Source organism: Simochromis diagramma, unplaced genomic scaffold (assembly GCF_900408965.1).
Source record: "Simochromis diagramma unplaced genomic scaffold, fSimDia1.1 OVJJ01000141.1, whole genome shotgun sequence".
Classification (NCBI taxonomy): domain Eukaryota; kingdom Metazoa; phylum Chordata; class Actinopteri; order Cichliformes; family Cichlidae; genus Simochromis; species Simochromis diagramma.
Window position 1 is genome coordinate 485666 of NW_024387350.1, and position 15059 is coordinate 500724.

A 15059-nucleotide genomic window follows, 5' to 3' on the forward strand; every position below is an offset into this window, starting at 1 on the left:
AATGTACTTGTGTTTTCTGAGCTGATTTTTCATCCACTGGCTAAAAAAAAAAAAATTATTATTTTTCTGCACTTTTGATTAGATTGTAAAGATTATGAGAAGTAGCTTAGCAACAGGTTTTTGTGACTGAAAGTCATGTGTACCAGACACAATCTTCCACAAACAAATCTTTATTTCAGCATAAATCAAAAGAAAATCAAGAGGACTTTTTTAATACAAGTCTCATATCACATTAAAGTTGTTCCATAACACACTGTCCAGGTCTGTAATTTCCCCCAAATTACCGTAAAGCGTACATATTCCTGGTACTCATTCACAGCCACACCTGACTTAATTAAATCCTTATAAATGATGATTAATAGACACTTTAGAAAAACATCTGTTATACCACACATGATATAAAAATACAAGAGTAATGAGTTAGATACAGTAACCACACCAACATCGATAAAATACACAAAAATCCCCAAAATTAAAAAAAAATCCCCAAAAACATTTTCTCAAAGAAAGTCAGCATGCATCCGTTCAGAATATGTAACAAACTCCAAAAAGCAGGATTTACATTTAATAACTCTTCAGACTGACTCTCTATAAAATCCTTTACAAAGAAACAACAAACACTGAAATTTTTTCCATCACTATACGTGTAACTCTGTGTGAAATCATTTGTCTTACTCAGTGTGTAACATGATCTGAGCTTCATGTGTTATAGTTTTCACAAAACAATGTTTAAAAAACAACAACAACAAAAAGCCCCCAAAGGCCAAGGTTCATTTAATAACATTATGATCTTCTGCAGAGTACAAATACTCTTTGGTTTGGCAGAATTTACTTTCTGGTGTCACTTTGACGTCATTCTACAATGTCTTACAATTTCATTTAGTACAATAAGAAATTTTTTTAAAGAATGTGATTGTAATTATAGATTTATGTGATCAAGCGCAACAACAAAAAATGAGCTATTAAACACAGCAAGTGCAGTGTGACTGACAGGTGATCTGCAGAGAGGAAACAACAATGAGCTCTCAGTGACAATAGCTGTGTCCCAATTCAGGGTCTGCACGCTTCAAGTACGCATTTTAAGTGTGATTACGTCACTGCCACGCGACGACGGCTGTCCCAATTCGAAGTGTACTTCAAATGCATACTCCAAATGCGCCGTCGGTTTCCCCAAATATCAAGTGTGGTCCGGTGCACGCTTCGTGGTCCCATATATCCCACAATCCATAGCGCGGTGGTGGGTGTGGATAATTTTGCCGCAAAATACGGCAGAAGGGAGCGGCCGAAGAGTGGACTGTCAAAAGTAATTACTGAATATGACGTCACTTATTTATGTGCGAATGTTTAATAACGAAAAACATTAAAACATTACTGTTGGCCACATGTCGGCAAAGTTATGTGACATTAGTGATGTTTGTACTTTCAGCTTCAGCTTGGTTTTAAAGCCTCTACATATATATATATATATATATATATATATATATATATATATATATATATATATATATATATATATATATAGATATAGATATTACATCATAATAATCTGACAATACTATAATATTGGCCATATTATATTTACATTACCACAGTGAGATGATTTTAGTCTCATGAACAACATTAACTAATTGCTATTTACTAACTAATCTTGCAATGACTGCTCAGCACAGAAATGAAGCCCAACAATCATGTTTTACAGTCCTGTGGTCTCAGCCTCAGATACTCAACTAATCAAAGTGATGTCATGACAAAAATGAATGACCAGCAAAACATTTTTCTCCTTCATTTATGTCACACAATGCTATATGTAACGTTTCTCGCGGTTAGTATCATGGTTGCTAGGCAACCTGAACAACGCGACGACCATCCAATTTCACAGGCCTCCCACTTTCGCACTTCTCATACTTATAGTACGCACCGTACTTAGTACGTGTAGTGCGCGTACTTCAAGCGTGCAGACCCTGAATTGGGACACAGCCAATGAGTGGTACCGTGCACCTCGCTTCTACTGGAGCTAAAATCTGTGGACACTGTTGATATTGTTAAAAAGAAACTTAAAAATTGCCTGTGCTGGTTTGGTTTTATATAGTTTCATCTGTTTATGCTATTTTAATTTGGTCTATACCTATTTCTGTATTGTAAAGCACTTTGTGAATTTTGTTCTTCACATGAGATAAATAAATCTTACCAAGAAACTGGAAAGTCAGACACATATTTTAACGAATTGTCCAATACTGACTTCTGACTATTTCACTTTAATGAACGCTGCAGTGTCTCCGTGATCTAAAAGCCGAACTCCAGCATAGAGCGGCTGAGTGAATGTGGTCTGGACTCTGTGGAGGAGAGTCATGGTTTCAGAGACGCTGTAGAAAGACAGAATACCTGCTCTGTGATCCAGGTACACTCCTACTCTGGAGGACTGAGGACCTGAGAGGTCAGTGTGGACATTGTTGTGCCAAAGAACATAGCTGTTTGTCTCACAACATAATGACCAAGATTTGTCATTTCCACCAAATGCACACTCATTTGAGCTCCCTGCTCTGCTGATATTCTTGTATGCGACTGCTACATCAACTCCTCTCCCTCTCCACTCCACCTCCCAGTAACAACGTCCAGTCAGACTCTCTCTACTCAGGACCCTCTCCCATTCGGAAAATCTGTCTGGATGATCAGAATAAGATTGTTTTTGTTTCATAAATGTTGTTTTTTTGTTCCTCTCCGATAATAACAGACGTCTGTGTGCTGTGTTTGGATCCAATGTGATTTGACGTGAATATTTTAAGAATCCAGCTCTGGTCTTTGGCTCTGGTGGTGACAGTAAAACATCCACTTCAGTGACTGTCAGTGAGATGTTTGTCCATTCCTCTCTCAGAATGTCCTGTAGTTTATCTCTGGTCTCTGACACAGCTGCTGTCACATCCTCAAAGTACCTCAGAGGACGAATATTGATGCTGGATGAGTGTGTAGACTCACTGAGTGCTGACAGTGAGGGGTAGTTGTGTAGAAACTGGTTGTGATCCTCTGTGTGTGAGAGCTGCTCCAGCTCGCCGTCTTTCCTCTTCAGCTCAGCGATCTCCTGTTCCAGCTTCTCCTGAAGCTCTTTGACTCGACTCACTTCAGTTTCCTGCTGGGATCTGACCTGCTGCTTCACATCAGAGCTTCTTTTCTGGAGGAGACGGATCAGCTCAGTGAACATCTTCTCACTGTCCTCCACTGCTTTATCAGCAGAGCCATTGATGGCCTCCACCTCCTGTTGAAGCAGCTTCACATCTTTCTCTCGCTCCTGGATTCTCTGCTGGATGTTTAGTCGTCTCACCTCGAGCTCCTTCTGCTTCTCAGTCCTTTCTGCTGCAGCTGGGACTGTTTCATGGCCTTTATGTTCATCCATTGTGCAGAGATAACAGATACTCTGCTGATCAGTACGACAGAAAATCTTCATCACCTCATCATGACGAGAGCAGATGTTGTCCTGGAGCTTCTTGGAGGGGGCCACCAGCTTGTGTTTCTTTAATGGAGCTGCATCATAGTGATGTTGGAGGTGTTTCTCACAGTAAGAGGCCGGACAAGATAAACAGGACTTGATGGCTTTCAGCTTCCTCCCAGTGCAGACATCACAGGCCACATCTTCAGGTCCAGCATAGCAGTGATCAGCTGGAGCAGCTTGGAGTCCACTCTTCTTCAGCTGCTCCACTAAAGCTGCAAACATGGTGCTTTTTTCAAGTGCAGGCCTCGGTCTGAAGGTTTTGTGGCATTGAGGGCAGCTGTGAATTTTCTGCTTCTCATCCTCTTCATTAAAGTGGGTTTTAATACAGTTCATGCAGTAGCTGTGTCCACAGGGAATAGTTACCGGATCCTTCAGTAAATCCAAGCAGATTGAACATGAGAAGGCGTCCAAGTCCAGCTTAATCCTTTTTTGTTCCATTTCACCTCTCAGTAACTATGGCTGTGTGACTCTTTCTTACAGAGAAATGAAAGTAGTCTGAATGGGAAAAAAAGTTTTCACACGTCACCGCATGTTCGTTACACCCATCTTAAAATGGCAGGTGTGTGTGTGTTGGGGGGGGGGGGGGGGGGCGCTGAAGCGTGTGGAAAGAGAGGAGGTGCTGTGTTTCAAGGCAGGAAGCTAATAGAGTGGTTAGGGTTATTTTCTTATATATATATATATATATATATATATATATATAGAGAGAGAGAGAGAGAGAGAGAGAGAGAGAGAGAGAGAGAGAGAGAGATCTGAACCCTCAGTGTCACCTGATCCAGCCCTAAGTATATGCTTTAGCAAACCAGAACATTTTAAGCCTAATTTTATAAGTAGAGATAGTGTCTGTCTCCTGAATCCAAACTGGAAGCTGGTTCCTCAGAAGAGGGGCCTCATTCTACATTTCTACTCTAGGAACAACAAGTAGGCCTGCAGTGCGAGAGTGAAGTGCTCTAATAGGCTGATATGGTACTAAGAGGTCATTAAGATAAGATGGGGCCTGATTATTTAAGACCTTGTATGTGAGGAGCAGGATTTTGAATTCAATTCAGGATTCAATGAAGGGAAGCAAACACTGCAAGTATAAAAATCTGTAAATCAACACCTGGAGCTAAACCAACAACTAGATTACAGCAACATTTGCAATAAAACATGGTAACATTTGTTCCATCTACTAACCAGTGAAACCATAGAACTACCAACAGCTAAATATGGTAACTATGGCAACCGAAGAAACTGCAGCATCTGTTAATAGACATGACAACTTCTTCATCTCAACCACACATCACCAAAGCATGGCAACCACCGCAACTAAGCAAACCTCCAGCTACAGTATCTCCTATAACACAAGGACACTAATGTAAGTAAATGAATGAATGAAACTTCAGCAACATTCACTATGTGGCATGGCAATTTCTGCAACTAAATAAATGACTGTAAAATAGCAACATCCGCTACAAGTGTTGAGCCTGCAACTACCACTACAACTACAACAACGTCCGCTATGAGACATGGCAACTACTACAATAAAATCAAAGCCTAAAACTACAGCAACACCTATTACTGGGCACGGGAAGTTTTGCAACCAAATTGGCATATGAAACCAAAATGGCATCTGGTAGAAGATAAAGAAAGAACTGAAACCACAACATCTGCAGAAAAGCATGAAACATTCGGTAACAAACTAATGAAGGAGACTGTAGCGATATCTGCTATTAATCATGGCAACTTCTGCAATTCAGCTACTCCAACTATAACAACATTTGCTATAAGACACAACAACTACTGCAACTAAATTATAGAGTAAAATTACACACTCCTCCTGGGGGGGAACAGCCATCAAGACACACAGCCCCTGCGGGCATACACTAACTTTTACTTCGTCTCAAGACACTGACATGGAGTCTCACGCAATCATCCCGCGTCGGTGGAGGCTTCACCACACCATTAAGTAGCTTCCTCCTCCAACGCTGATCCACTGCAGGTGTGTGGCATCCTCCTCGGGCGTGACCAGCCATCCTCAGGCCTGATGGTGCCTGTAGCCCGGCGTCCCGGCTACAGCCACACACACACCTCCCTATATATACACACAAGGTCCTGGGTCATTTTGACCCAGTGTTCTTAGTTTTCTTGTGTTTTGTATTTTGTTCATTATTTACTCAATGGTTCCTAGGTTATTCAGTTAGTTTATTTGATTTACCCTCGTGTATTTACCCCCTGTGTCCCCCTCCATGTATCTATGAGTTTTATGGCACCTAAAACCACAGCGACATGTGCAATGAAGCAAAATTTTGCAACTAATAATTTCAAATACAGTAACATCTCCTACTACTGTTGACACTGCAACTACAACCAAACGAATCTATCTATGATTAGACATGGCAACTACTGTAAACATAAAAGTCCTGAATATATTCAGACGACTGTTACATTCAATTCAATTCAATTCAATTTTATTTATATAGCGCCAAATCACAACAAAAGTCGCCTCAAGGCGCTTCATATATAACACATCAAGAATGACCAACAAATCAAATGTGTGTGTAGCATTTGTGTTAAATGCTTATGAATTTTACCAAACTCCTTTAAAATATATATATATTTCAATTTGCGTTTCAATCTCCTGCCAATGTGTTTTGAGCCCGTGTGTGTTTGTGTGCTTGTGCACTGCGTTGTGACATAGGAGCGTGCATGTGTGCTCCAGTCACAGCTCCTTTCACCATGGCCGGAGGTCGCTGTCACGTTGCTCTCAGCTAATAAAAGTTTCCTAAGGCCATAAGCTGTAATCTGAATATGACTGAATTGCCACGTTTTGGCGTGTTTGATGTCAAGCTCGTTCGGTGTAAATCTTGTAGAGGGCTGAGTTCGCTAATCAGAGTTTTTAATGAGGTTTAGCCCGAGGATGCAGCTGCATCCCTCACATGCTAAGTTAGCCTGGTCGCTAGTGGCAGGTGAAAGAAATCGCTGCAGTGTTTTGTTAACAGCATTCACTGTTTTTCAGGAGAGGTGTGCTAGCATGCGCGCAATGTTATTTACTTTTTCCTTTTTGATTTTTTGAGAGCTTAAGTTGATATTTTAAAATAATTTGTTGTATTTGATTAATTATAGTATTGTGGAGTTGATAAAGCTGCAATGCACAGCTCCTCTTAGCATGGCCGGAGGAGAGCTGTCCTAGCAAGCGTGCACCACACACAGATCACAGCTCTGTATTTCTATATGTTGCAGATTGCAGATGTTGCTGCGATTTACAATAAACAGCCCAGAGGGACAGTGTAGTGTCCTGCCTCCAGAACACAACACATCGACAGACGCAACACACACAAACGGGTTACATTTGCTTAACCAAAGCAGAGAACGAGAATCAGAATATGTCCAAAAGCAGCTAAACAGGAAGTACACAGATATATACTCTTCTGCATGAGTCAGATTAAGTTTTAGTGTGCGTGTGTGTTGGTTTCACTTGTTGCTCTGAGTTCATGGTTGAACACCTTTGCACTCTCTGACAAAAACGGTTTGTTCCTCTGGGTAAACATTGAGAGACTTTGGAGGCGGGCTGTAGGCTACTCACCTAATCACATGTCAGAAAAAATGCTCCCAATAGTAATTTCTTTCTACATTGTAGTTTATGTATCCAAAATGCAATATGCAGAATGTAAAATGCTTTATGCAAAACATGCATAATGCATTTTGTGTACATATATATATATATATATATATATATATATATATATATATATAAACACCCAGCACGCCCCTGCGGGCGGTTTATCCTTCAAGCTCGGGTCCTCTACCAGAGGCCTGGGAGCTTGAGGGTCCTGCGCAGTATCTTAGCTGTTCCCAGGACTGCGCTCTTCTGGACAGAGATCTCCGATGTTGTTCCCGGGTTCTGCTGGAGCCACTCGCCTAGCTTGGGAGTCACCGCACCTAGTGCTCCGATAACCACGGGGACCACTGTTACCTTCACCCTCCACATCCTCTCGAGCTCTTCTCTGAGCCCTTGGTATTTCTCCAGCTTCTCGTGTTCCTTCTTCCTGATATTGCTGTCATTTGGAACCGCTACATCGATCACTACGGCCGTCTTCTTCTGTTTGTCTACCACCACTATGTCCGGTTGGTTAGCCACCACCACTTTGTCCGTCTGTATCTGGAAGTCCCACAGGATCTTAGCTCGGTCATTCTCCACCACCCTTGGGGGCATCTCCCATTTTGACCTTGGGACTTCCAGGTTATACTCGGCACAGATGTTCCTGTACACTATGCCGGCCACTTGGTTATGGCGTTCCATGTATGCCTTGCCTGCTAGCATCTTGCACCCTGCTGTTATGTGCTGGATTGTCTCTGGGGCATCTTTACACAGCCTGCACCTGGGGTCTTGCCTGGTGTGATAGACCCCAGCCTCTATCTTGTACTCAGAGCTTGTTCTTGTGCTGCCATGATTAGTGGGCCTCTGTGCTGTCTTTCCAGTCCAGCTTTGTCCGCCACTGGTAGGATTCTGGATATCAGCCACCTCCTCTATTCTGCCGGTGTGGTACATACCGTGCATGGCCCTTGTCCTTCCTGATTGGTTCCTCGTCTCCCTCCTCTTTCTTGGTTCTCTGCCTGCCGAGGTATTCACTGAGCACTCTGGTCAGTTGGGGCCAATCAGTGGATTGAGGGCATAGCATAGGCAGGAATAGGATGAGGGGACCTATGGATCTCTATGTCGATATTATCCATATACATCTATATATATATATACACATATCCAATTATATATATATATATATATATATATATATATATCTACACCCGTTATTATATATACACACACACCTCATTAGGAAACCTAATTGTGGCAAGACTGAGCAGGCGAACAGCAGCAGATTTCCTCTGCTTATTATTTTTCTATTGTACAGGACTATGATCTGTTTTAACAGCCACCACTTTTTCCACCAATTCCCTTCAGAGACAATATCATAGGAATGTTTGAGATCTATAAAGAAACAGTCAAATGAATGAATGATTCTAATTTGATAAGGCAGTAATGCTGCAGAAGATTATGTGATCATCACAAGTGCGTAGAATAAAAAAAGTCTAAATATATGAATGTATCTATGTTAAGACTAAGTGCACTCTCTGTAACCTTTGAACTGCATACATTTACACACTAAAGGTGACTCACCATGTTCAGCTCTGGCTACATATGAGGCTATGTGGGCAGAGCAAACACACACTTTTACAGAGTGGGTCCCAAGTAGGTGTGGCTACACAGAGCTGACAGCAGTTTTGCTCTTTGAGATCCCTGCATAGGTTTCTTCCTACCATGTGGGGAGTGATCTAAAAAGTTTGAGAACCACTGGTCTAACCACATCACTGTTGATATGGAAGAGCAGTGGTGATTGTTAGGTTGAAATTGTGACCCTTTGTGATCAGCAGGAAGTCACACAGAAACACCCACATGCGCACACACACACACACACACACACTTAGTTTTATGACGCTCCGTAGGGCGGGGGGTTACAATGGGTGTTTGTGTAAACTATGTGTCAGAGAAGAAAAGGTTGCAGGGGGTGCTGGTTCTTTGGAGTGGTCTGAGACCGAGGGCAGAGGGGCTGCTCTGAGATCCTCCCCTTGCTAGCATATAAAAGCCGGTTAAGTTGTTGTCTTGCTTTGTTCACGGGAATAAGTCTGAACTAGCAGGCCTGCTGAAGCGCAGACCCAACAATGATGATGAGAATTTGCTTGTTGTTCTGGGCTCTGCTCAGGTCCAACAACAAATAAACTGGTTCTTTGAACTTTCATGTTATTCTGTGCATCCGACCTGTTTTCTGGAGTTAGAGGAGTGGGGCAGGTTCACGGCTCGTTATGTCCAGGTTAACAGTCCTCACAGCGATAGAAAGACCAGCGTACATGTTCAGTTAATAATAATAACACCAATAATATGAAGATGAATATGAATATCTTCTTCTTCCTAGTGGTTTATATCCCGCGATATTTATATCCCCAGGGTCCGCTATCTTGCATGCCTTCCTCCACTTCTGCCTATCAAGGGCGTCTTCTGGTGTAACATTCACAGCATTCATATCATCCTTGATTCGGTCCATCCAGCGCTTTTTTGGTCTTCCTTTTGGCCCTGTTTCCATCCAAATCCAATTGCTGCGCTGTCTTTGCGATGGAATTTTTATCGCTACGGACAACATGGCCGTACCATCGGAGCCTCGCCTCTCGCATCTTGTCTGTGATCGGTGTCACTCCCCATTGTTTCCTGACATCTTCGTTCCTCGCTCGGTCAAGTCGTGTGAGACCCAGAGGCCACCTCAGCATCTTCATCTCCATGGTGTGAAGAGCTTGTTCGTGTTTGGTCATCGCTGGCCAGCACTCTGACCCGTAGAGTGCCACTGGGCACACAATCGACTTATAGACTTTCGCCTTAAGATAGATTGGCATTCTCTTGGCACATAAGACTCCACTCACCTGATGCCACTTCCTCCACGCTGTGTTGACACGGAGTCTGGCGTCTGGTAGAGTTTCGCAGTCCGAGGTGACAAGGGACCCGAGGTACTTGAATTGCACAACTTTAGTCAGCGGCTCGCCGTCAATAGTGATGGTACTGTTGGTCTGGGGGCCGCATTCAAGGTACTCAGTCTTCTTGATGTTCAGGCGCATGCCATTTTTGGAGAGCCGGTCTTTCCATGCTTGTGTTTGGGTTTGCAGGGCTAGGCAGTTTTCTGTTTCTGATAGGCACACATCATCTGCATACAGGAGGCTCCATGGATGTGGTGATTTTAGATCAGCCGTTGCGGTGTCCATACAGAGAGTTAACAGCAGGGGCGAGAGGGCTTAGCCAATGGTAATCGGGAAGGCTGGTGATGTTCCCGCTGAACATCGGACCTCGCTTGTGACATTACGGTAGAGCAGCTGAGTCCATTTCACATAAGCTTCCGGGGCACCATGACTTCGTAATGATCGCCAAATCAGCTTGTGGGGGACCCTATTGAATGCCTTTTGAGATAGCCTTTATTTGTCAGTTGCAGGTCTTTTGCCCACAACCGAGATGACAGACCTTGCCGACCGTACATACAATACACAAACATCACATTGGGGAGACAGGTCAGGCTAGGTAGCGAAGAAAAAAACATCGAAATGTGTAACACAAAAGGATAATACAGGAATGCACAGATATCAACACACCATAGCACAATAAACACAGACAAGCAACATGGGAAAGTGTTCCAGTGTGTACATCTGATCTGGGACCGCTGCAATCTTCGACTGCGCCTCCAGCTGACCCGATGTCCACATCAGAGGGGAGGTAAGCGTTGGAGGTGGCGTTGGATCCGGGGTAGGGAGGGTGATGCGTCAGTGAGTGCTTATCAGTATCAGTATATGTATGTGTGTGCATGTCCATAATTCAGCTGAGACAGTGTCCTTCGCCCTGCCAGGCTAAGTAAACAGTCTTCCAGCAAACCCAGGTGGCCTTGCATGGAATGGGAAGGAACAGACTCAACACAGTCGTTATCAGGGAGTTTTTGTTCGGCTCCAGCCTTGAGCCCACAGCTGGCTCCAAAGGGGTAGCCGGATTATGATGATATTTTTTTCTTTCTTTTAAAAGGGAGTTTTTCCTTCCCACTGTCGCAAAAGTGCTTGCTCATAGGAGGTCATTTGATTGTTGCGTTTTTCTCTGTATGTATTACTGTAAGGTCTACCTTACAATATAAAGCACTTTGAGGCGACTGTTATTGTGATTTGGCGCTACATAAATAAAATTGGCTGGCCTGGGAACGCCTTGATGTTCCCCCGGACAAGCTGCAGGAGATGGCTAGGGAGAGGGAGGTCTGGGCTTCTCTGCTTGGGCTGCTTCCCCCGCGACCCAGCCCCGGATAAGCGGAAGAAAATGGATGGATGGATATTAAATGAACAGCTTCTTCATATTCTTTTCTACCTGTTAAAAGCATGAATTCAGGTTCCTTGATAATTAAGGGATAATTTATTGATATCAAACCACATCTTAAGAATTTCCAGCTCATTTTTAATTGCATACAAGAGATCATTTAATTTTCTTTCCATAAGATAATGCATTTGTATCATCTGTATAAACAACATATTTAATCAATTTAGTAATATTACAAATATAATTAATGAAAAGTACAAAGAGTTTTGGATCAGTCACAGATCCTTGAGTTACCCCACATTGACCCTTTTAGATGCAGTTTTATTAATTTGCACACATTGTTGTCCATTTTCCAACCAGGAATAGGCTACACATCTTATTCCATATCTCTCTAATTTCCTTAATAACTGATATGAACTGATATACTTTGTTCAACTACATAAGACTGGCCCCCTATAAAATCCAAATCTTTAAGAAATAAAAATTAATAAAGTTCCCAGTGTTATTGTCATTTAAGCAATGAAAAAACTTGAGGCCCTAAAACTGTTGAATTATTGCTTGATTATGTTCATGATAATTATTTCCTCTACTTACTTTGGAGTCTAGTGGAAACTGTTTTGAAATACATTTCTCATATGCCATTCTGATTTCTTTCCAAAGCGGTTGAATATTTCTGCCACAACAGAGAAAGAGTGCACTGTTGATTTGAATACAATTTCAAGTAAATTTACAGGTAACTACAGACAATTAATCATAAGATGTCAGACTAGCAACTATAAAGTGATTCTGAGCAGAGAAGAAACAGCACAACAGTGAGCTCTCAACAGCACTATAAAGACACATCTCCTGGATGCACTGGTACGCATCTTCAGTGATGTATCCTAGGGTCATCAGGTGTTTCGGGTCTCACAACATCATACACCCTTGCCCAGGCGACCCAGCCGGGGGTGATCAGGCCCCGACTTACGTACCAGTAGCTACCCACGGATCAGCCCTCTTGATCCACAGCCACCTTGTAGCTTTCTCTGCCGCTTCACTCACAGCCTGGATGGCCCTCTTCTTGGCTGCCCCAGCCACGCCCAGCCGGCCTAGGACTTTGCAGAGTGATCGTCCTGCAAAGCCCCTACAACCCACTTCTATGGGCTCATAGAAAGTCTTCCAGCCCCTTCCCCTGCACTCCTGCACTAGCTCCTGGTACTTTCCTCGTTTCTTTTCATTGGCCTCCTCAATCCGCTCTTCCCAGGGCACTGTGAGTTCCAGCATGATCAGCTGTTTTGAGGCCTCAGAAATAATTATCATGTCTGGCCGGAGTGATGTTTTTGCAGTGTTCTGAGGGAACTTTAGTTGTTTACCCAGGTCAGCCTGTAGCTGCCAATCAGAGGCTGTGTTGAGGAGGCCAGTTGTCAAATGTGGGCGCACCTGGGGTTTCTCTCCATTCTTAATAAAAGAGATTGCCTTCCTCGGAGCCTGATGATGCTTGCTGGTGCTGATTGCTGAGGCAATCTTTTCAGCAACTACTCTGAGCACCTGGTCGTGCCGCCAACGATACTGACCATCAGCCAGGGCCCTTGGGCAGCTGCTAAGGAGGTGTTCTAGGGTCCCTCTTCCAGAGCACAGGGGACAGGCAGGTGTCTCGCTCTTTCCCCACAGATGGAGGTTTGCTGGGCTTGGCAGAGTGTCGTATACTGCCTGCACTAGGAATCAGATCCGGTGGAAGTCTGCTTGCATGATGTTTGCCCAGGTGACCTTGAGCTGCAAGGTGCTCTCCCACCTTGTCCACGCTCCCTGCTGCCTGAGACCTCCGGCCCTGCTTACTCGCTCCTCCTCCACACCTGCTCGGACCTCTTCCTGGAGTAGCTGGTGTCTCTCCTTTCCCTGTGCCCTGCTGACCTGGGCCTTTGGGAAGTATCCCAAGCCTGCTCCCCCTGTTGCTAAGACCCCCATCAGTGTTTTCTGCCTTTCCGCCACCTCAACTGCCTTCTCAGCCTTCCACTTTCTTCCTGTCTTTACCTCAATACCTGCTGATGCCACCTTGCAGTCTTTAGAATCTCTGTACTGTAGGGCTTCTCGTGTGCGAGCCACCTTGAACTCTTCTGTGAGACCACTGAAGGGTAACTGCACGCTGTTACTTGCCCCATACAAGGCAGTGCTGGTGAGACTGCGGGGAAGTCCCAGCCACTTACGAAGAAAGCCACTGATCTTTCTTTAAAGGGATTCCACAGTAGTTATTGGAACTGTACAGACAAGCAAGGGCCACAGGATTCGGGTCAGGATGGAATGCTGGTAGATCCAGGCTTTAAATCTTTCCAGGCAGGCCGGGACTTATCCACCTTAATGAGCCACGCTCCCAGCTCCTCATTTGCCTTCAAAGATAGACAAGAAAAAAACAAAAAAACTAGAAGCTAAAACTTCTATTTCACTTTAATAAACTCTGCAGTATCTCCATTTTCATAAAGACCAAGTCCAGCATAGAACGGCTGAGTGAATGTGGTCTGGACTCTGTGGAGGAGAGTCATGGTTTCAGAGACGCTGTAGAAAGACAGAATACCTGCTCTGTGATCCAGGTACACTCCTACTCTGGAAGACCGAGGACCTGAGAGGAGAGTTCAGACTTTGTTGTGCCAAAAAATATAACTGTTTGTGTAACAATGGAATGACCAAGATATGTCATTGTATCCAAATACACATTCATTTAAGCTCCCTGCTCTGCTGATATTATTGTATGCAACTGCAGAAAAGTATTAAAAATTCTGCAACAAATGAATGAAAGAAACTTTAGCAACATCCACTACATGGCATGGGAACTTCTACAACTAAATAAATGACTGTAAAATAGCAACATCCACCACTACTACTAACCCTTCAACTACTGCAACTATAACAATGTCTGCTAGAAGATGTGGCAACTACTGCAACATAATGAAAGCCTAAAAATACACTAACAACTGCTACTGTGCACGGCAAGTTTTGCAACCAAATTGGCAGATGAAACCAAACCAGCATCTGGTAGAAGATATGACGACTAAATAAAGAACTGAAACCACAATACCCCTCTGTGAATCGCTACCTTATAGTGGCTTGAGGGGTTTTTGTGTCCTAGGGATGTCAGAGGCTATGCTGTCCAGGGGCATTTGCCCCCTGGTATGGTCTCCCATGGCAAATTGGTCCCGGGTGAGGGATCAAACAAAGAGCGATTCAAAAGACTCTTATCAAGGGAACTGTTCTGGTCTCAGAATCTCATCTCTGCTGGAACCAGCACTCCTGGAGAGGGGCTGGACTCTGTCTCTGTCTGGAGTTGCCCTTGGTGAGAGACGACAGGCTGGGGTGGGTATCCTAGTATCCCCTTGGCTTGCTGCCTGTAGGTTGGGGTTTTTTCCCAGTGGACAAGAGGGTTTTTTCCCTCCATCTTTGGGTTGGGGAATTAGTCCTGACTGCCGTTTGCCATTATGCGCCGAACGACGCATTCTTGGAGTCCCTTCTTGGAGCCTCCCTGATCTGAACCCCAGTGGTGTTTTGTCGTTGACCATTACCATGCGGAAGGACCCATGGGAGAACAAATCAGGGAGCGCTAAGTCTAAACCATGGCATCTCCCCATTAATAGCCAATCACAAATATTACCTGTTTCCATGTGTCCAATATTTACTTTGAATTATGAACTGTCTGGGAGTTTTCCATGCACAGACTGCCTGACATAGAGAAGTCCACAGCTT

The 15059-nt window shown here is 43.8% G+C and overlaps 1 protein-coding gene and 1 pseudogene across 1 annotated transcript; both read right to left on the reverse strand.

Annotated features, from left to right (window-relative positions):
- Positions 1 to 3019: 3019 nt before the first annotated feature.
- On the reverse strand, positions 3020 to 4030 carry LOC120718491 (tripartite motif-containing protein 29-like; the record flags this gene model as incomplete). The annotated part of the gene is made up of 1 exon (XM_040007029.1): positions 3020 to 4030. A coding segment is annotated over exon 1 (903 nt), but the record flags the coding sequence as incomplete, so codon positions are not given.
- A 7309-nt stretch (positions 4031 to 11339) lies between these two features.
- On the reverse strand, positions 11340 to 14754 carry LOC120718482 (annotated as a pseudogene).
- Positions 14755 to 15059: the final 305 nt, after the last annotated feature.